This window comes from Moschus berezovskii, chromosome 9 (assembly GCF_049115385.1).
Source record: "Moschus berezovskii isolate FMDL1 chromosome 9, NW_MosBer_1.0, whole genome shotgun sequence".
Lineage (NCBI taxonomy): Eukaryota > Metazoa > Chordata > Mammalia > Artiodactyla > Moschidae > Moschus > Moschus berezovskii.
In genome coordinates, this window is record NC_142468.1 from 95,189,958 (window position 1) to 95,213,228 (window position 23,271).

The 23,271-nt window shown below is 41.6% G+C and overlaps 1 protein-coding gene across 5 annotated transcripts in view; it reads left to right on the top strand.

The window, feature by feature from the left end:
• The first annotated feature begins 9,222 nt into the window (after positions 1-9,222).
• NEO1 (neogenin 1) overlaps positions 9,223-23,271 on the top strand; it is a 233,578-nt gene continuing 219,529 nt past the window's right edge. For 3 of the 5 annotated variants that reach the window (XM_055437132.2, XM_055437133.2, XM_055437134.2), the window contains exon 1: positions 9,734-10,112. In XM_055437132.2, coding sequence (XP_055293107.2) covers positions 9,983-10,112 — 130 coding nt within the window. In that variant the 5' untranslated portion in view covers positions 9,734-9,982. Of the gene's footprint in view, positions 9,352-9,733; positions 10,113-23,271 lie in introns of those variants that run through there. The other 2 variants (XM_055437130.2, XM_055437131.2) reach the window with 2 other exon arrangements.

The following is a 23,271-nucleotide window of genomic DNA, read 5'->3' on the forward strand; positions in this document are numbered from 1 at the left end:
CCAGTGAGTCAACTCGTTGCATGAGGTGGCCAAAGTATTGGAGTTTCAGCTTCAGCATCAGTCCTTCCAATGACAACCCAGGATTGATCTCCTTTAGAATGGACTGGTTGGATCTCCTTGCAGTCCAAGGGACTCTCAAGAGTCTTCTCCAACACCACAGTTCAAAAGCATCGATTCTTCGGCGATCAGCTTTCTTCACAGTCCAACTCTCACATCCATACATGACCAGGGGAAAAACCATAGCCTTGACTAGATGGACCTTGGTTGGCAAAGTAATGTCTCTGCTTTTTAATATGCTATCTAGGTTGGTCATAACTTTCCTTCCAAGGAGTAAGTGTCTTTTAATTTCATGGCTGCAATCAGCATCTGCAGTGATTTTGGAGCCCAAAAAAATAAAGTCTGACACTGTTTCCACTGTTTCCCCATCTATTTGCCATGAAGTGATGGGACCAGATGTCATGATCTTCGTTTTCTGAATGTTGAGCTTCAAGCCAACCTTTTCACTCTCCTTTTTCACTTTCATCAAGAGGCTTTTGAGTTCCTCTTCACTTTCTGCCATAAGGGTAGTGTCATCTGCATATCTGAGGTTATTGGTATTTCTCCCGGCAATCTTGATTCCAGCTTGTGCTTCTTCCAGCCCAGCGTTCATCATGATGTACTCTGCATATAAGTTAAATAAGCAGGGTGACTATATACAGCCTTGACGTACTCCTTTTCCTATCTGGAACCAGTCTGTTGTTCCAGGTACAGTTCTGACTGTTGCTTCCTGACCTGCATACAGGTTTCTCAAGAGGCAGGTCAGGTAGTCTGGTATTCCCATCTCTTTCAGAATGTTCCACAGTTTATTGTGATCCACACAGTCAAAGGCTTTGGCATAGTCAATGAAGCAGAAATAGATGTTTTTCTGAAACTCTTTTGCTTTCTCCATGATCCAGCGGATGTTGGCAATTTGATCTCTGGTGCCTCTGCCTTTTCTAAAACCTGTTTGAACATCTGGGAGTTCACGGTTCACATATTGCTGAAGCCTGCCTTGGAGAATTTTGAGCATGACTTTACTAGCGTGTGAGATGAGTGCAATTGTGCAGTAGTTTGAGCATTCTTTGTCATTCCCTTTCTTTGGGATTGGAATGAAGACTGACTTTTTCCAGTCCCGTGGCCACTGCTGAGTTTTCCAAATTTGTTGGCATATTGAGTGCAGCACTTTCACAGCATCATCTTTCAGGATTTGAAATAGCTCAATTGGAATTCCATCACCTCCACTAGCTTTGTTCATAGTGATGCTCTCTAAGGCCCACTTGACTTCACATTCCAAGATGTCTGGCTCCAGGTGAGTGATCACGCCATCGTGATTATCTTTGTCGTGAAGCCTTTTTTGTACAGTTCTTCTGTGTATTCTTGCCACCTCTTCTTAATATCTTCTGCTTCTGTTAGGTCCATACCATTTCTGTCCTTTATCAAGCCCATCTTTGCATGAAATGTTCCCTTGGAATCTCTCATTTTCTTGAAGAGATCTCTTGTTTTTCCTATTCTGTTGTTTTCCTCTATTTCTTTGCATTGATCACTGAGGAAGGCTTTCTTATCTCTCCTTGCTATTCTTTGAAACTCTGCATTCAGATGCTTATATCTTTCCTTTTCTCCTTTGCTTTTCGCTTCTCTTCTTTTCACAGCTATTTGTAAGGCCTCCTCAGACAGCCATTTTGCTTTTTTGCATTTCTTTTCCATGGGGATGGTCTTGGTCCCTGTCTCCTGTACAATGTCACGAACCTCTGTCCAGAGTTCATCAGGCACTCTGTCTATGCAAAACCCTTGACTTATATCTAAATTCCCTTTCATAATTTAAAAATCTTTGTATCAACATCAAATATGTATTCCTTAGACAAATGATTATTAAACACCAGGCCTTAGAAAGCATCACTACGAACAAAGCTAGTGGAGGTGATGGAATTCCAGTTGAGTTATTTCAAATCTTGAAAGATGATACCGTGAAAGTGCTACACTCAATATGCCAGCAAATTTGGAAAACTCAGCAGTGGCCACAGGATTGGAAAAGGTCAGTCTTCATTCCAATCCCAAAGAAAGGCAATGCCAAAGAATGTTCAAACTACCGCACAATCGCACTCATCTCACACGCTAGTAAAGTCATGCTCAAAATTCTCCAAGGCAGGCTTCAGCAATATGTGAACCGTGAACTCCCAGATGTTCAAACAGGTTTTAGAAAAGGCAGAGGCACCAGAGATCAAATTGCCAACATCCGCTGGATCATGGAGAAAGCAAAAGAGTTTCAGAAAAACATCTATTTCTGCTTCATTGACTATGCCAAAGCCTTTGTGTGGATCACAATAAACTGTGGAACATTCTGAAAGAGATGGGAATACCAGACTACCTGACCTGCCTCTTGAGAAACCTGTATGCAGGTCAGGAAGCAACAGTCAGAACTGTACCTGGAACAACAGACTGGTTCCAGATAGGAAAAGGAGTACGTCAAGGCTGTATATTGTCACCTTGCTTATTCAACTTATATGCATAGTACATCATGAGGAATGCTGGGCTGGAAGAAGCACAAGCTGGAATCAGGATTGCTGGGAGAAATATCAATAACCTCAGATATGCAGATGACACTACCCTTATGGCAGAAAGTGAAGAGGAACTCAAAAGCCTCTTGATGAAAGTAAAGAGGAGAGTGAAAAGGTTGGCTTGAAGCTCAACATTCAGAAAACAAAGATCACAGCATCTGGTCCCATCACTTCATGGGAATTAGATGGAAAAACAGTGGAAGCAGTGTCAGACTTTATTTTTTTGGGGCTCCAAAATCACTGCAGATGCTGATTGCAGCCATGAAATTAAAAGACGCTTACTCCTTGGAAGGAAAGTTATGACCAACCTTGATAGTATGTTAAAAAGCAGAGACATCATTTTGCCAACAAAGGTCCGTCTAGTCAAAGCTATGGTTTTTCCCCTGGTCATGTATGGATGTGAGAGTTGGACTGTGAAGAAAGCTGATCGCCGAAAAATTGATGCTTTTGAACTGTGGTGCTGGAGAAGACTCTTGAGAGTCCCTTGGACTGCAAGGAGATCCAACCAGTCCATTCTAGAGGAGATCAATCCTGGGTGTTCGCTGGAAGGACTGATGGTAAAGCTGAAACTGCAATACTTGGGCCACCTCATGCGACGAGTTGACTCACTGGAAAAGACTCTGATGCTAGGAAAGGTTGGGGGCGGGAGGAGAAGGGGACGACAGAGAATGAGATGGCTGGATGGCATCACCGACTCTGTGGACATGAGTTTGAGAGAACTCCGGGAGTTGGTGATGGACAGGGAGGCCTGGCGTGCTGTGATTCATGGGGTCGCGGAGAGTCGGACACGACTGAGCGACTGAACTGAACTGAACCAGGCTGGGCAATTGAGAACAACAACAAACAGAATACAGCTGCAATGCCTATTGAATTGTTTGGCACCTCTTCTCTATGAATTGCACATTCCTCCTTTATTTATTGGGTTACAGTGGGAGCTGTCATATTATTCCCTGGATGGTTTGGAGTGGGCATCTAAATCGAGGCTGGCAATCAGTCCCTTCACTGAGAAATTTGTAATTGGGACTGACAGAATCACAAGGAAACAGAGTAACTAGGAAGCTGAGAGGTGTGGCCACTTTCTGTGATACGGACCAAGACACACAGAAAGCCATCCTGCAACAAGAGTGAAGCTGAGGCAGATTCAGAGATGTACAGAGACAAGACACTTTCCAAAAGAGGGTTTTTTAATTCTTTAAGGTGCTCTAGCCTCTGGTTCTATTCCTGAGGTCAGGTTGCATCTTTGTTCTAAGATTCCAGGGTTCTTCCATTAAAATTTCTTTCTGCTTTTGATAGTATTATTTTAGGTTTTTGTTACTTGCAATCAAAAAGCAAGATTCTGTCATTCTTACTGAAAAGCTGGACTGCCTTGTTTCGTGAGTGCTGTCTGTAGGGACCCATTCATGTGTCTTTTGAGGATAAAATTTTAGAGGACTGCTGGGCAGCAAATGTCAGAATACTGCCTCTTACTTTCAGTCTTCATTAAAGTGTCACAAGAATGGAACATGCTCAAATACAGCTGAAAGCTGCCTGGAAACCACAAGGCCAGGGTGTAACTCTGTTCTGTGAAGTCCTTTTCGCCTGTTGTCAGTTGCCTGAGACTACCGAGGTCAGATAATCATGGGCTTTAGTGAATTACAGCTGCCAAATTATCTACTACGCTGTTTCTACAGCTATCAATTATCCCCTTTCTCTCTTGAATCTTCAACACGTCCCTCCATATTTGCTCCTCTTATCAGCATTTAAGTCCACTTCCCTCTCAGCAAAATCCGTTTGAGATTTCCCAACTCTTTCGTCCTTGAAAAAGCTGTTCAGACTCAAGTGACAAGCCTTAGCCATCAGGTGGCCTTACTCTCTGCTATAAATGCACTTACTAAGGTTGTAATGACCACATTATCACCAGATTCAACAGATGTTTTTCAGGTCTTACCTTACTTGACCTTTTAGGAGCACAGGACACTACTGATCCCTCCTATAGTCCTGAAACACTTTCTTTCCTTGGCTTTTGTGGTACCATATGCCTCTGGTTTTCTTTCACAAGTCTGCTTGTTTCTTTGCACGTTCCTCTTTCTGTTCTATACTTTAAACATACAGGCGTTCCTTGGCTTTTTACCTAGTCCTCAACCTTCCTTTCTGTCCTCAACTTTCCTGGGACAACTGAAATGCTTTCTTGGCATTACCATTTGTATAAGACAAACACCCTCCCTCTTTCAGCATACAATAATCTCTCAGAAAAGAGGGAGTCACTTCATATTCATTCTGACCCTTAAAATGTCCTTGAACAACAAAATGCTCTTTGGGGGAATACACATGAGTACACAATGATCTCATTCAATGTTCATCTAGAAGCCACCTGACCTGGTAAGAAAGGAAACAAGGAAATTTAACACAGATTTAGAAATTACTTCTAAAAAATTCCTTCATGCTTGCAAATATTGGATGTCCTTGTAAACAAGTCTTTGAAAGATGATATAGAAGAGGATATGATAGTGAATATGATTACAGGGTGAATGACATAATGTAATTAGATGTAGTGGTCTGGAATAAAATTCCCAGTATCATCTACAGGGTCAAAAACTTAGGTGGAAGGGGAGATGAGTGTCTTCTAAAACTATGTCAGAGGGACTTCCCTGGTGGCACAGTGGATAAGGATCTGCCTGCCAATGCAGGGGACTTGGGTTCCATCCCTGGTCTGGGAAGATTCCACATGCCACGAGCAGCTAAGCTGATGCGCCACAACTACCGAGCTTGTGCTCTGGAGCCTGGGAGCTGCAGCGACTGAGCCTGCGTGCTACAACTACTGAAGCCCATGCACCCTAGCACCATGTCCTGCAAGAAGAAAAGTCACCACAATGAGAAGCCCGTGCACTGCAACAAAAAGTAGCCCTCACCAGCTGCAACTAGAGAAAGCCCAGGCAAAGGGAAGACCTAGAGCAGCCAAAAAAATTGAACGAATAAGTAATTAAAAAAATCTGCCTGCACCTGGGAAAAAAGTACTTTTTTTTTTTTAAAGCAATATCAGAGACTCAAAATGTGACCTTGGTGATCATAAATCTCTATCAGGAGTTTCAATAAAATTATTTTTTAAATTACATTTTATAGAAATAAAATGTTTTGTTTTTAAAATTACATTTTACTTTAAATATGTAAAGTAAGTATAACTCAATACATTGAGCATTATAAGTGGATTCTTGATTATTTCACCTATATCTCTAAAAATTTATACATTCAAGTTGACCACAATTTTATTAAGTGGATGGATTTTAATTGGGAAAATGGGGCCTCACCCTGTATTCAGAGGCACCTTACATATGGTTTAGCTGATGACTCACCTCTCTCTGGCCCAGGTCTCCCAGTGAAACTCTAGAGGTAAATAACAAACAGTTCAGTTTCTACTCAGATGTCACACAGACACTTTAAACTTGTCCAAAGTTAAACTCACACTGCCTCCCATTACTCCTCTTCCTTGATCCCTTCTCAGTGAATGTCACCACCTTCATTCAGTGGCCCAAGCCGAAATCTGTCATCCGTCTCCTCTCCCCTACACACCCCTGTGGTTTCTGTCTCTTAAATCTCGCTCTTATCTGTTGCTTCTCTTAATTCCCTCTGCTTTCCTCCAGGCCACTGGTACTTCCTTCCCAGACTACTGTTAACAAAAATCTGAACTGGTTTTCTTGGTCTTGTCTCTTGTTAACCTGTACTCTATGAAGCAGCCTGAGTAATCCTTCTAAAATGCAAATCTGATGTCAATTCCCACTGCAGGGGTAGTCAAGTCCTACCCTTCTTCTCTGTCTATATTTGCCTCGGTTTAGAGACTCATGCTGCTCCTCTAATTCTTCACCCTCCTCCCCCGCCCCCACACACAATTTAGTCAGATTAGATGCACTTACTATGTTTTCCCACACTCCTTATCTTTCCTTACCATAACACTCTTCACACTTCTTTGTTATAATTGTTTATCTTTCCTGCTAGGCTGGGAACCTTGTCTATCTGGCTCACCGTTGCATTCTCCTAACACCTGGAAGGAACTGAGACATCGGCATTATAGACATTAAAATGAAAGGACCAATAATTTTATTATTCCAGCACATCTGGCAAATAAGAGGTCCTCAATAATAGTTGCTGAATTCAGAGTCTGCTGCTGAACTAAAGATATGTGATTAACTAAAGAAATGTCTAAGAAGCAAAATTAAAACTATGAAGGCTTTGTCCTTAAGGAGCACATATTCTTCTGAACTGGGTTTAATCAGAGATGGTTCCCTTGAACAGGTGGCTTTTGGAAGAGAAAGGAAGAAATAGAAATTCTTACCTAGTGGACTGTAAAGTGCAAATGTAAAAATGTCAACATCTACGTAGAAGAAAAACCACGTTCTTAAGAGATAGGTAACTTCTAGTTAAAAAGTGCTGTGACTAGGAAATGTTCTATACTGGGACCTACTTGTCAGGGAGCTAGCTTTCTTTCCTACCTTGGATACTGGTTTTCAGCCAGGGAATCAGCTGCAGTACCTAATTACTGCCAACAATTAAACACTGAACTATATTGCCTCTCTAAAGTTGAAAAGTAATCCTTCTACTATAGAGAATAAGATTCTTACTAAGTTTTATATTCATAGGCTTTATTAATTTTTCATTTAATTTTTCTATCAAAGTACACTTAAATTTCACAAGAGTATTTGCTCTAGTTATTTTTGGCCTGTACTTTGATAACTTATACTAACACAATGGCCAGTCTGTTTTCTTTGCTGTAAAAGTGTCTTTGTGTACTATTCCTTGAACATGGACCTCACGTTCTAACTTTACTTAGATGGAAAAAAAAGTGTTAATTTCATGAATGGTTTAATATCACTTTATAGGTTAATATAGTTTAGACTACATAAAATATGGTGACTAGTCGTATAAATGAGGATTGAGATATTAGTTGAAAATCTTGTTTGGAGAATGAAAATGATAAGATGCCTAAGAAAATCTTTTCTGAGATGCCTTACTAAAGAAAAGAGAGATTAATTACCCCAAGTGATGATTTTTAAAGGGAATCTCTACAATGTCATTTACACTGAAACAAGGTGAAGGATCTGAATTCAAGTGTGTCTAGCTTACTTTACAATCTTACTCTTGAATAGTTACAAAATTTGTAACTTTTAATCTGGGGTTCCATTTATTAGTACTGTATTAGAGGGGGTTTTGTTAAAACTGTGACTTAAGCAAAAGCCAGCAATATACAATTCAGTCACCCTACTTTACATAAAGTGCTTTAAAGTTTTGATTTAACCCTGACACACACAGTGGACTGATCAATTAACTAGACAGTTCACAAAGGTCACACATGAAAATCAATCTGATTACCTTATTAGTCACAAATCATATGTTTTTCGAACTTGGAGATAAATGCAAATTTTGTTTTAGAACCCACATCACCCATTTTATACTTAAAAGGAAAATTTCCCAGGCTTAGAAATGATGTCTGAATATTAACATTTGCCAGGCAATTTATAGTTTCCAAAGAGCTTTCTCATTAATTATCTCAGAAAACTGAATAATGATGTGATTATTAAAGGTTAATTAAGCAAATACTTGGGAAGTAATTGGGAAGTAATGTATTTCTAATTTAACAGGTCAATCAGGGGTATTTAGGAAATATTTTTGCTAGTTAACAAGTCCTACCAAAACAAAAAGATATTTAGATTGTTTCCCTAGTGGAAAACAATAAGCCTGTGTTTGCTCTTTTAAGAGTCAATTGTTTTGAAGGGTTTCTGATTCCACTGTTAGGATGATTTGAGAGGTTTTAGGAGGATTCTGAGCTTATCCCTCCCAATGCTACCGCAAACCTTACACTGCTTTCTATCACTTCAGAATAAAAGAAAATAACTGAAGAAAGTAATTACGAGATGGCACAGAGGGCGATGGAAGTCAGAGAACTAGCCATCTACTCGTGGAAAGCAACACATTTTGATTATTGAGTATATAAAATAACATTGAGCATACAGTATACAGAATAATTGTTAACTCATATTAACAATCAAACATGACTCTCCAAGTGCATAACCACACAAAATTTTTTTTTCTCAAAATATTTTCCATGGGTGCAACCTGTACGATTTTCAGTATTCTCATCAGCCGTGTAAGGACAAACTGCTTTCTCCTAACTTTGGGTGGCCTGGTTCTACCTCACGATTACTAAGTGGTTTAAAATCACAACGCTCCAGCTCCCGGTTCACCAGCGAAGAGATGTGATTTCCCGGTACGAAAACGCGAGGTGGCCCGCAAAGGAAGAGGTAAAAGGTCTCAGTTACAGCCCGCGGATCGGCCCAAAGCGGGTCATGGGGTTCCGCCCAGGCCCCCGCACCGGCGGGTGGAGCGGACACCGGCACCTTTGTTTGCGCTCCGCTTCCCCGGACCCCGGCCGAGAGCCGCGGGTGGGGGAGCGGGCCCCGCGGTCCGGGCAGACTTGGCACTGTCCCGGGGAAGCTCGCGGCGAGGGCGGCCCGGCCGGGAAGCTGGAGGTCAGCGGCGGCGCGGTGGGCCCCCTCCCACGGGAGCCGCGCCAGGTCCCAGCAAGAGCCGGGCGGGATCGCTATTGTTTTTGGCTGGCACATAAATCCCCGCGCCGACCCTCTGCGCACCCAGGTTTCCTCCCGGAGGCCATTTGGTTTCCTCTGAGGCCCTATATAGAGGCCCCGGGCCCAGGCTGAAAGAGGTGCGCACCCGCTCCGGCCTCCCGGACAAGCCCGGGCTCGGAGCGCCTCTCATTCTCCGGCCTCCGCAGCCAGAGGCGTCTGGGGAGGTGAGGCGGGCGGCGAGGAGAGAAGGGGTGTGTTTCTCCCGGGTGCGAGGAGGCCAAGAGGAGGAGGAGGAGGATCGGCTTCTCCGGGGTTTCCCTGACGCCAGCAGCAGCTCTCGGCGCGCGCTCCCCGCGCCCGGCCGCGGCTCAGGGGAGAAGGGGGAGAGGGATGGGCCCGCCGCCGCGGCCGCGAGGCGGCAGCCGGGATTGCAGCGGGGGCGGGCCGCGCGCGGAGCCGAGAGGGCACGGGCGAGGGAGACGCGCGCCTGCGCGTGCGCGGGGGTGCGCGCCCGGGGTCCCCGCCCCCCTCGCGCTGGTGTGTGTGGAGCCGGAGTCGGCGGCGGGTGGCGGCGCCTGGAACCTAGAGACGGACCGGGCCCCCCCGCCCCCCAGCCCCGGAATGTACTGACTCCCCCCTCCCCGCTCTCCTCCCCTCTCCGCCTCCCTGCAGGAGGGAGGCGCCCCCGAGTCTCCCCTCCCGCGAGAGGGGCCGCGCGGGCCGGGCCGGGCCGGGCTGGAGCAGCGGCGGCGGCCGCCGCGGGAGCCAAGCCTGCAGCGAGGGACCGGCTGAGGCGCGCGGGAGGGAAGGAGGCGAGGGCTCCGCGGGGCTGCCGCCGCCGCTTGCCGGGAAGAGATGGCGGCGGAGCCGGGAGCCTGGCGACTCCTCAGCACCTCCTTCTTCTGGCTCTGCTGCCTGCTGCTGCTCGGGCGCCGGGCGCCAGGCGTCGCGGCCGCCAGGAGCGGCTCCCCGCCGCAGTCCCCAGGTAAGCGGCGGCCGCGGGGCGCCGACCTGGGCGGCTCGGGGTGGGGGCGGGGGCGCGGTACCGGCACTGGCGGCGGCCGCGGTGTTTTTGTTTAGGATCCAGGAGCAAACGTGCAGGAACTTCTCTGTCTCGTCTCGGGTGGCGGAGGAGAAAGGGGATCGCGCAGGGTGGAGAGTGAAGTGGGCAGGCCGGGGCGCCGCCAGGAGAGGGGCGGCGGTGGGGGCGCATCGGGGGCTCCTGGGTCTAGTTGTGCGCTTTGTACCCGGAGGCAGGTTCACCCCTCGCCTCCCTCCCCTCCCCCAGGGCTCATCCCACTTGTAAGAGTGGGACATTCTTGTGCTCACACAAGCACCAGTAGAGGCCACTACACACCTCATTAAATAAACAATCGTATGGCCAATTCATTAATTTCAGGAAAGCGCGGGTGGGGGTGGGGGTGGCTTGAACTCTGCATTCCCTGGCCAGGGATTTCCCAGCTGAAGTCCCAGGGAAGCGCTGGTTGATCTCCAGGGACTCCTCTTGCGGGATTTTTAGCCCCGAGGCTGCGGAAGAGCGAGGGTGTCCGAGGGACACGACTGACCCCCCGTAACTAGTGGTGTTGACTTAACGATGAGAGCGCCTTGGAGAACAGCTCCAAGTGATTGTATCTGTTAGTGTTTCCGTTATGAAAATACCTCGTCTTTCCTGGGGATTACAACAATATTTACAGCCTGTTATCGGGCTGTTAACCTAGGGAATTGTCTAAGTATAGGATTTTAAGTACTTGCACGTTGTTCTCAAGTGGCAATATTTAAATATATTTATCCACAAAAGCTATTTTCAGGCTTTGTAGATCATAGATTATTGAAATCACCTGCATCCCTATTTATTTAAGGGGACGATTGAACAAAACGCCAAACCTGCCCGTAAGGACCTTACTGTATAATTGAGGAGCCGGACACATTCACCAGAAGGGCAAATTAGCATGTAATCTGTTTAAATTGTTTGACCAAGGCGGTGTATCATAAAACTTGACAACTTTCACCTAGTTGGATGAGATCTGAAATTTTTATATTTGAAAGTCATTTTATCAGGCACAGTGGCAGCTTCTATTCAACTAAACTATTACTTATTTCCCCCTGGTTTGTATTTTTAAATCACACTGCAATGTAACTTGTCTGATAAAAGCTTTCTTTTTTTATTTTCTCAGAGTATATGTAGCACATAGGTTTTACCAGTGTTCAAAAGTTTTAAACCCAAAGTACTGTCAAATCAGCTACATAAACAATAGGTTTTTAGTATCAAGCTTACACTTGTACTTTCAACCTGGAGTACACATGTTGGTCCTGAAATGTAAGTACCTGATCCACCCCTTTCTATTCTTGTGGATAAGCAAGAAAAATGTAGCTATCATAGAAGACTTATTTAATTTTACATGTAAAATTTTATATATATTTCATCATGTTTGGGGTAGGTAATTGGTGGAGTTTCTGTTTAAAATTTTGTCAGTAATTTTGTAAGTAAAGTGCTAGTAATTTTAGATTAATAAAAACAAGAAGTCTCTTAGGAAGTCATGGCAACTATTTCACCATGAATTTATTTGATGGACTTTTATGTTGATGAGAGGTGTGAAGCATGGCTGAAATGTGCACTTTACCTTCATGGAGTTTGCAGTCCTGCATGTGTAGGAAAGACAGCCATTTAAATACTAATTATGTAGTAATTAAGTTGTTCTGATAAGCACTGCTGAGAAGACTAGGTTTTGAGAAAGCTTAGACTGCAGGGACCTAACCTAAACTGGGTGTCAGCATGTCAGCAGTGAGATCTGAGTAGGAGCAGAGGTGAGGAGACGCACAGAGAGTTAGTGGTATGGTTGGGTCTAAAGCGTGAATCTTCTGATTCTCTGCAGAGTGCTTTCCACAATCCAGCAGCCTCACTGCAAAAGGAAAAGGAGTAACTGCAGCTAGGAAGGGTTGGTCAGTTCATTCGCAGGCTGCAAAGACATTGAGGGAATTGGAAAGGGAGTCAGCAGTGACTGAACAAGCTGTTTCAGTAAATCATGTCTTTTGTCGGTGGCTTAAATTTTTTAATTCCGTTAAGGGGTAGACTTAGACACCTTTCTGTAGGGGACTATAGCAAATAGGTGGTGGGATATGGAGATACTTGGTAGTAAAAGGAGAACAACAGAGTGTGGGACAGTGGGATAAATGCGGTGTTTTTCCAACATTGGATAGATAAGAGATGGTAGAGGAAAGAGGGGAGGACTGGTGAGAGAAAATGGTCAGCAGTGGAAGAGGGTTGGAGGTGATTAGGTACACGATCTTCAGGAAGGAAGGCGAAGCAGATTACTGAAAAGATGTGCAGGGACCAAGAGAAAGAGGACATGACAGAGCCGCTTGGGCAATGCCAGTCTTCTTTAATTAGAGTGATAAGGAATGGTGCGTAGGTGGAATTAGGGTGCCAGAATGGAGACTGGTAGGAAAACAACGTGAGAGCTCATTTGAAATCCGAAGTTCCAGTTTCAAGAGACTCGATCAGCCGTCTACACTTTCAATGGCAACTTTTTGTATCCCAAGAGCAGAATTAATGAGAAGTTTGAATCCAGTGTTGATTACTTCTGAGTTACATGAAATGTAGAAATGGTTTTTTTAAAGCTTTTATTAAAATAATCAAATATTCAATTTTCTGATCAAATTGCAGAAGAATATTTGATAAAATGTCATAATGACACTGAGGCTAGCCTTGACCTAGACTTCAGAGGTGTACTATAGAGGCCATGTAGCTATCCTTCTCATTTAAGGTAAGAATCCTCTTGTTAACATCCTGAGTAGGTGACTTATCAGCCTGAGTCATTAATTTGATGATGTGATTCATTACCTCACAAGGTAGTCTGTTCCTGTTATTTAAACTAACAGAGCATAAACTTTGTTTTATGCAGTACATTTAACTTTAATTTTCACCCTCCCCATCTTTCTTGAATTTTTTTCTCTTTTCTTGCCTATTTTTGGTGTCACCCTATCTCTTGATTTATTTCGTACTCCTGTAATCAATTCTTCATTTGTTTCAGGTTTTTCTTTCATCCTCTCATTAAATATTGGTGTCTAAGTTAAACTTTGCTTTATGCAGTACATTTAACTTTAATTTTCACCCTCCCTACCCTTCTTGAATTTTTTTCTCTTCTGTTGCCATTTTTTGGTGTCACCCTATCTCTTGATTTATCTCGTACTCCTGTAATCAATTCTTCATTTGTTTCAGGTTTTTCTTTCATCTTCTCATTAAATATTGGTATCTAAGTTTGATCTTATTCTGCACATTTTGCCTGTCTTCAGTTGCTGATTTAAACTAATGACTCTCCTGGTCCACTCTTCATGTATCACTGTCTAGCTTCACTGAGGAGGTGCTGTACATTACACAAGACCAAAGGTAAACTTATCTTTGCTCCTCTTCTCTCATCCCCTCTCTCCAGACAATAACAAACCAATTTCTGGTCTGGGACTCTTACACTGATTGATTGATTGGTTACATGGACTTGTCTTCCTTTGCTACCTGCCTTGGACATCACTGTTCATCACTCAACCAAGTTGAGATTTAGAAGTCACCCTGGACTCTTCCCCTTCCCTCTTTTCTCTCGCCAGTCTGTGTGTGGGTGCTCAGTTGTATCTGACTCTTTGCCAGCCCATGGACTGCAGCCCGCCAGACTCCTCTGTCTGGAATTCTCCAGGCAAGATGGATTGCTGGAATGGGTTGCTATTTCCTCCTACAGGGGATCTTCCCAACCCAGGGATTGAACGCTCATCTCCTGTGTCTGTTGCATTGGCAGGTGGATTCTTTACCACTGCACCCCTGGGGAGCAACTCCAACTATAGCCAGTAGTTCTTGATTTCTACCTCCTAAGTATTTCTTGAATCATCACCACCTCACCGAGAGTAACAACAGTGGCTCTGTAATTAATCTCTTTATCGCCACAGTTAGCCTCTAGAAGTCTGTCCTCCTGCCCAAATGAGCTTTCTTACATACTTTTCTGAGCATGCCACTCTGCTACTTATAATCTCATAGTAATGTTCCATAGCTTGCATGTTAGAGTATAAACTTCTTGGCATGGAAATGGTGAGGCATTTGTGTCTTTTACCACAGTCTCCCGCACTCCCAGTTTAAAGTCTTATTTCTTCTAACATGTACCCGGTGGTCCATCTCTCCAGGTTAACTTCAGGTCTCCAGGCCTTTGTTCATGCTGTTCTTTCTTCCTGGTAATGAATGCCACTTCCCATCTTATCTACTTTTGAAACTCATACTCGTTTGTTCAGTGAGTTTTTCTCTACTCTCCTGCGCCCCCAAAGAGACTTAAGAGTCATCACTCTCTGTGTCTCTATAGCTCTTTGAGTCCCTTTCATGTTGTGTTACTTACTTCTTATCTTCTCTACTAGTCTGAACCTCTTGAGGGTTTGGATTTTTCTTACCTGGTGTAAAACAAGCATCTGGCACAGAATTGATTACCATAAATTGTTTATTTATTGAATACTGAATCTCTTTTATTTTTAACTCCTGGGCCTTATGGCACAAATCTGATTCCTTTATATGATGGTCGTTCACATGTCTGATGACAGAAATTTTGTGTGTGTGTATGTGTTGCTTTCTCTTTCTTCTTTCTAAATTAGTCACCCTAATTCCTTCAACCACTCTTCATATTACTTAGTTTTTCACCTTTTGTGAGTTTTGTCATCTTTTTCTGGATATGCTGCAGTTTTAGCATTTAGTAGTTTTGTCATCTTTGGAAAGATCATTGATCATACTAACTGATCTGCAAACAGAGACTAATGCCCTGCTTTGCCTGCATAGTAGAATGAAGTATAAAAGAGCTCGTAGATTTGCAGGGTGAGTGCTCAAAAGAGATTAGAAATGTGCTTTTAGTAAACCATATGAAAATTAATATGTGAATGGTGAAAAAGACTTAACATATGAGGCTGAGGATTTGAATATGACTCATGGTTCTATACATTGCCATATATCTGTTGGGGGCTATAAGGAAGGCAAGAATAATACCTTGCTTATCTGAGTCGTCAGAAGAGTACAATGTCTTGATAAAATTGCTGATAAACTGATAAGTACAGTGTCTGTGTAGAAAGAATGGTTTTAACGCTTTTTATGAACTTAAAAACGTAGTATAATTCTATTAAATTTTTTGAAAGTGTAGGTTTTTTTATCCAACATTGATCATTGTTGGTTTATTACTTCTTGCTAATATAAAATATAGGGATAATATTAATCTCATTATGTGGAAGCTCTATTTATCTATTTAGCAGTCTTTCTTGCCAAACCCTTCATTTTTTTACTTACTTTTGTGTGATTGGGAGATGTTTACCAGGCAGTTGGTGGTGTTTTAGCTTCTGGGTAAAATTGTATCAACAATAAGAAAGCAGTCAGGGGAAATGACTATAGTTACGATCTTATTGACCAGAGAGCTAATGAGGTGAGAAAAATATCCTATGTTTATGACTTTTTCAAAATTGACTTTTGTCATGGGACACAAGCAGTGAAAGATGATATTAAAATATAGCCCCAATTTTGGGATTTGTTCAGAATCAAATGAGTTTTTTGACTAAAAATTTTTGGAAATAGAAACAAAAAATTTCATATAGACCCCCTGGTATAATTTTAGTATTTTTCTTTCTAGTCACTGTCTATGTGGCACATAATTTTTATGTTGTAATCATGGTATATGTACAACCTTTTATGTACATTATGCCATTTTTCTTTGTTGCCACTCTGTTCCGTTCCGTCGCTCAGTCGTGTCTGACTCTTTGCGACCCCGTGGACTGTAGCCTACCAGGCTTCTCCGTCCATGGGATTCTCCAGGCGAGAATACCGGAGTAGGTTACCATTTCCTTCTCCAGGGGATCTTCCCGACCCAGGGATCGAACCCGAGTCTCCTGCATTAGAGGCAGACGCTTTAACCTCTGAGCCACCAGGGAAGCCCTCTCTTTAAATCATCAATTAAAATTTTAAAAATGCTTAAATACATGTTTGAAGGAGAAGAAAAAATACCTAAAGTAAATCTTCCACCAACAAATTCCTTTTTTCAACCCATAAATAACCACTTCTAATACTTTTCCTTCTGTATTTATATATGTGTATGGTTTTATTTTTTACACATAAGATCATACTACTTACTGTTTTTCAATTTGTTTTTGGTTAACAGTGTGTTGGCAATCTTTTCATGCCACTACCTACATATTTTCCTATAATATTTTAAATATCTGTATAGTATTCCAGTGAATCAGTGCAATATTAATAGCGGCCAATAAAAGTACTATTTATTGAGTACTCACTGAGCTGTAAGTGCTGTGCCATGCTCTAATACATGTGTTAAATCCAGGATACAACCCTGTGAGGAAGATTGTAATATCTCCCCATTCTACAGGTGAGGTAGCTGAGTGTGAAATATTAAATGAATTGTCATAGGCCTCACAGCTCTCATGTGGAAAAGTTGTCATTCAGATCCAGTTCTTTACAGGTCCAAAGACTGATCAGTATACTGATCTTTAGCCTACTGCATACTGCTGCTAATGATTATTCTCCTTTTATGGATATTGATGTTGTTTTCAATATTTTGCTCTAATAGAAAATGCTGTAATGAACACATAGTCTTTCCCTCTAATATTTTGTATTCCCTCATATGGGATTATTGGTGAAAAGGTAATTTTTGTGTATGTAGGAATCAGGGTTCCATTGATTTTGAAAGAGTAATGAGATCATTAAGAATAATATCATTGACCTGTACTTTTACGATTCTTCGAGATATTTTCATCTTTAATTGTGAACTTAAGGCCAATATTTTAAAATGCAGGTCCCATAGCTTCTCTGTTTTCACTTGAAACTGAAGAGATTAATTAATTACTTAATTAATAAGTAATTTCAAAGGTCATTTCTATCTCCAAGTTTCTATAACTCTGAAATCTATAAAATTAAGTGGTAGGCTTATCTCAGCTAAATGACTTCTGTTCGTGTGTTTGAACACTGATTAGTTCTGTTCTTTGATTCAAGAATTACCTTTTGTCATTCTTGAAAGCCCAAGTTACTGTACATCTTTTTTTTCTCCCTAATGTGAAGTTGGATATTATTGGGAGAATCTTTTAAGTTGCCTGTTAATGGTCATATATGATTTTACTTCATGTGTGTAAAGATAGCTTTAGGGCTGATTTCAAAAAATAAAGTTTCAGTGTTAAGCAATTGTAATATGTTTTAAGTTGCAGTATTACTTGAAATATTAGATAATTTTAGGCTTATAAGAGATGTAAATTAAACTGGCTAGGTTACCGATCTATCTGAAAAGAGCAGATTTTGATTCTCCCTGTGACTTGCTTATGTAAAGAAAGGGGAGAGAAAGAGGTAGTGGTTTTATATGTCTTATTTCACTAAAATCAGTACTTGAGTTCTTCTTTTTAAGGAGTTAGCAGTTGGACAGTTTGAGATTCACATTGTATCTTTGCTTTTCCTATTAGAAAGAATCATAAATAAACTTTTTTTGAAAAAAAAATTTTATTGAAGTATGGTTGATTTACAATGCTGTATTATTAAAAAGTGATTCATTTATATATATATATATATATATATATCCTTTTTCATATTCTTTTCCATTATAGTTTATTATAGGATATTGAATACAAATCCCTGTGCTGTACAGTCGGACCTGTTTATCCATTTTATGTATGTATAGCAGCTTGTTCGGAGAAGGCAATGGCAAGCCACTCCAGTACTCTTGCCTAGAAAATCCCATGGATGGAGGAGCTGCAGTCCGTGGGGTCGCTAAGGGTCGGACACGACTGAGCGACTTCACTTTCACTTTTCACTTTCCACTTTCACACATTGGAGAAGGAAATGGCAACCCACTCCAGTGTTCTTGCCTGGAGAATCCCAGGGAAGGGGGAGCCTGGTGGGCTTCTGTCTATGGGGTCACACAGAGTCGGACACGACTGAAGTGACTTAGCAGCAGCAGCAGCTTGTTAATCCCCAACTCCTAATTTATCCTTCCCCACATCTCCTTACCCCTTTAATAACAACCATAGTTTGTTTTCTATGTCTGTGAGTCTGTTTCTGTTTTGTAAATAGTTTCATTTGTGTCATATTAAATTCTGCATGTAAGTGATATATATGCTTTTGTCTTTCTGATTGACTGCACTTAGTATGATAATCTCTAGGTCCATCCATGTTGTTGCTGCTGCTGCTAAGTCATGTCACTTGTGTCCGACTCTGTGTGACCCCGTAGACGGCAGCCTACCAGGCTCCTCTGTCCATGGGATTTTCCAGGCAAGAATACTGGAGTGGGTTGCCATTGCCTTCCCCGCATGTTGTTGCAGATGGCATTAAAAAATAACTTCCTTTAAACTCGTTTTATGGCAGAAATTTTTCAATTTAATTTTGTAGTCAGTTGGATAGTTGTTGTATAGCCAAAACTAAAAATCAAGGTAGTTTTGACTAGTTGCAAGCATGTTATCTTGGAGGTATAATTATGCCAAAGCCATGCACTGTGGAGTTGCTAAGATTCATTGGACATGTTTTCTATCCTTAGGAAACCTTAGTCTAATAGCGGAGATAATAACTTAATTTGGAGAGAGAAGGTATAATTACTGCTGTAGGTGGAAAAACAAATTCTGGAATTATTGTGTTACTATTAATCAAAATAATAGTACTGCTTTTCTCATAGTTTTGGTTCTGTGTGTTTAGAGTAGTCCCAACTTAGTTTTAACAAGTCAGTAGACTAGAACTCTCAAAGGGAGTTATTTTTCATTTCCTCTGAGTGAAATGATTATTGGACTGTTTGAATATATGAGAATGCTAATAATGGAACCATCTAGGGGCACAGCTACTTCCATGTCTTCGGGAAATCCGGAGATTGATCGTACAGGTTTTCAGGATTTATTTATTACTGGTCAGTAATAGCCAATAAAACTTACAGAGGAACCCTGAGCAGAGTGAATTTTTAAAATGATAACTGCATGGAAACAGAATACAGAATATTTGTTTTTCATCTGCAAAGTGAGTGAGTAAAAAAATTACCAAGATATATCCTTATATTAAGGTCTAATTAAGATGATAACATTATCATATACAAATTCAGGGAATAGAATAACAAATTACAAGTTTTATTTATATTTTTTAATTCATAGCATGACTTTTCATGTAAAAACTAAAATTTGAGGATCTTTTTGGTTAATTCTTGAAAGCGTTTGGTTTGAAGGGTTTTGTTGTTTCAAAGTTACACAGTGTTGTATATCCAGGAGATTGTGTGTATTGTGGCGATTAGTGAAGTGAAAGTGAAAGTCGCTCAGTCGTGTCTGAGTCTTTGCAACCCCACGGACTATACAGTCCATGGAATTCTCTAGGCCAGAATACTGGAGTGGGTAGCCTTTCCCTTCTCCAGGAGATCTTCCCAACCCAGGGATTGAACCCAGGTCTCCCGTACTACAGGTGGATTATTTACCAGCTGAGCCACATGGGAAGCCCCCTTTATTAATAACACCCCAACTACATAGGAGTCAACTGTCTTGAACCCTCCCTTCCAAAACACAGCTGAAGACTGGAGGATAAAAGAAATAATCAACATCTATATATCAAAGTAAATAAGTTTCTCAGAGTCCCTGAAGTCTTTGTTTAGAGCCTGTTTATCTTTAATTCATATGTAGTTCTAACAAACCCTGTTATCTAATTTCTGAGTCCATAGTTGATCAGAATTGATTGGAAGGCTTATTTTGGAAATGACCTTTAACAACAGCAGTTAGTCACCTTTGTAAGGAAGGAGTTGTAAAATAAGTATAAGAACACAAAGATCTTCTCTTAAACAGAAGTGGTTGTCTCAGCCACATTGAGGAGTTTCTTTTCCTTTCCATCACTGCTAATGGATATTTCCTGCCCATGGCCATTTCTTTTGCCCCTCCTTCTATAGATACAGTCACTGTCTGGGAAGAGATATCTTCCCTCAGAAACCTCTGGAGTCCCATCTCATTTCAGAGTATTAGTATGAGTCCAGGTCGGCCTTTGAGGTGGGAGAAAAGGAAATGTGAATAGAAAGGGAGGTGAGGTGACAGGGCAGGGTTCCTTCTCTGCTAGTCCCTGCCCCTCAAGCCATAGAATTTCTCTATTAACAACATTTTAAACCCTGATGGCTCAAATATTTATATGAATTTAAATTTGGGGAGTGACATTAATTGTTGATTTGATTTTAAAAAAATAAAAAATATTTTAAAAATTTCAAACTATGTAAAATAAAGTGAGATCATACATTCCAACCCACTCCCCAGAGATAATTACTTTTAATAGCTATGGACTTTCTGTTTTATGTATACAATTAAATCTTTAAAATATACATACATATGCAAGCGGGATTGTGCTGTGCGTTCTATTTTCCAGCTTGTTTTGGGACATCTTTCCATTGTGAGTACATATAATTTATCACAGCTATTTTGATAGCCACATGGTATTTTATAGATGTATCATAATTTATTTAACCAATTCCATTTAATGTTCTCAAGTTATTTATTGCAATCATATGCAGTGAACCCACTTTAACAAATGTCTTTGTGCACCCGTTCAAATATACTATAGAAGAAGTTTGTAAATGTTGGAATTGTAGGATGAAACTGTGTGTGTTAAAATTTTTGCTAGTTATTTCCAAGTTGTTCTCCAAAACACTGATTTTTCTCTATCAACAGCCTATTTATCCACACACTTGCCAAAATATTATTTTCAGACCTCAGGCTTTGTCAGTCTGATAGATGAATAAAGTATATCTCTTTAAATTTTATATTTTAAAATTATTAATGGAGTTGAGCATCTTTCAGATTTTTATTAATGGTTTATATTATTTCTGAGAATTGTCTGTCTTTTGTTCATATTCCTTTATCCTTTCTCAAATTGAAGGTTCATTTATAAATGTTAGATAATATACTTAAGAATAGGAACAATTTAAAACGTAGAGCTGTCAAAACTCCCATGGCTACTTGTGGTTTTTCACAAAAAGAGAAGCACACAGAGTAGTTGAGTCAGTCTGCTTGCCTGACTTCTGCTAGCCACTGCTGATATTTGCTGGATATGGATTCATAAATTTTCAAACAGTTCTGTTTTGAAGGAAAAAAAATCTTAATCATTAATTTGAGTGAAAAATAGGAGTTGAAACATGATATTACCTCTTTTAAGACAGCATGACTAATTTTAGTTTAGAATAAGTTCAGTTAATCAAATACTTGAAGGCTGGTTTGTCTCAAGATACCAGGGTGCTTTAAAGTGGAAAATGGATTAAGGATGCAACAGGAAAGACAAGTTTGAGGGACAGGATCTGATTTCCATTTTTGAATACCCAGAGACGGAGATGCCAGCATAACGTCTCTGTAAAGGTATTACAGAATTGGAAGGTCTGGCTAGAAATGTAGGTTCAAGAATTGTCTGATAGAGGTGATACTTCAAGCCATGGTGGTGGTGGTTTAAAGTTGCTAAGTGGTGTCCAACTCTTGTGACCTCATGTACTGTAGCCTGCCAGGCTGCCCTGTCCATGGGATTCTCTAGGCAAGAATACTGGAGTGGGCTGCCATTTCCTTCTCCAGGGGATCTTCCTGACTCAGGGATCAAGCCCAGGTCTCTTGCACTGCAAGCAGGTTCTTTACCCACTGAGCCACAGAGACTAGATCATTTCCCTGAGGAAGGAAGAAGAAAACCTAGGGCAAAGACTTCATTGGGTGTCCAAAGGAATGAAGTACTGTGTCTGCAGAAAAAGGTAAGTGCCTAGAATCAGAGCTATGCAAAATGATAAAATTCGTTTAGTTCCTGGATATCTTATTTAGAAACATTTGTGTGAATAAATGGGATAGTGATAAAGTAATCTCTGTTATTTTCCCTTACCTCTACATGTGTATCGTGGCCCTAGGTTAGAGTGCTAGGCAGGGAGAGGGGAGGCTTACAAAGACAATTCTAAGCAATTCTTTACTATAAATAACATATGTAATAACTTGAGAGTCCCTTGGACTGCAAGGAGATCCAACCAGTCCATTCTAAAGGAGATCAGTCCTGGGTGTTCTTTGGAAGGACTGATGCTAAAGCTGAAACTGCAATACTTTGGCCACCTCATGCGACGAGTTGACTCACTTGAAAAGACTCTGATGCTGGGAGGGATTGGGGGCAGAAGGAGAAGGGGACTACAGAGGATGATATGGCTGGATGGCATCACTAACTCAATGGACGTGAGTTTGAGTGAACTCTGGCAGTTGGTGATGGACAGGGAGGCCTGGCGTGCTGTGATTTACGGGGTCACAAAGAGTCAGACACGACTGAGCGACTGAACTGAACTGAACTGAACCACTCTGCTGAACTGAGGTAGGCAGTAAATGAATTGTGTGTTCATGCTTAGAACAGAACCTGGTTTATCTTTAGTTCAGTTCAGTTGCTCAGTCGTCACCGACTGTTTGCGACCCCATGAATCACAGCACGCCAGGCCTCCCTGTCCATCACCAACTCCCGGAGTTCTCTCAAACTCAGGTCCACAGAGTCGGTGATGCCATCCAGCCATCTCATTCTCTGTCATCTCCTTCTCCTCCCACCCCCAATCCCTCCCAGCATCAGAGTCTTTTCCAGTGAGTCAACTCGTCGCATGAGGTGGCCAAAGTATTGCAGTTTCAGCTTTAGCATCAGTCCTTCCAATGAACACCCAGGATCGATCTCCTTCAGAATGGACTGGTTGGATCTCCTTGCAGTCCAAGGGACTCTCAAGAGTCTTCTCCAGCACCACACTTCAAAAGCATCAATTCTTCGGCGATCAGCTTTCTTCACAGTCCAACTCTCACATCCATACATGACCACGGGAAAAACCATAGCCTTGACTACACGGACCTTGGTTGGCAAAGTAATGTCTCTGCTCTTTAATATGCTATCTAGGTTGGTCATAACTTTCCCTCCAAGGAGCAAGCGTCTTTTAATTTCATGGCTGCAATCAGCATCTGCAGTGATTTTGGAGCCCAAAAAAATAAAGTCTGACACTGTTTCCACTGTTTCCCCGTCTATTTCCCATGAAGTGATGGGACAGATGCCATGATCTTTGTTTTCTGAATGTTGAGCTTCAAGCCAACCTTTTCACTCCCCTCTTTCACTTTCATCAAGAGGCTTCTTAGTTCCTCTTCACTTTCTGCCATAAGGGTGG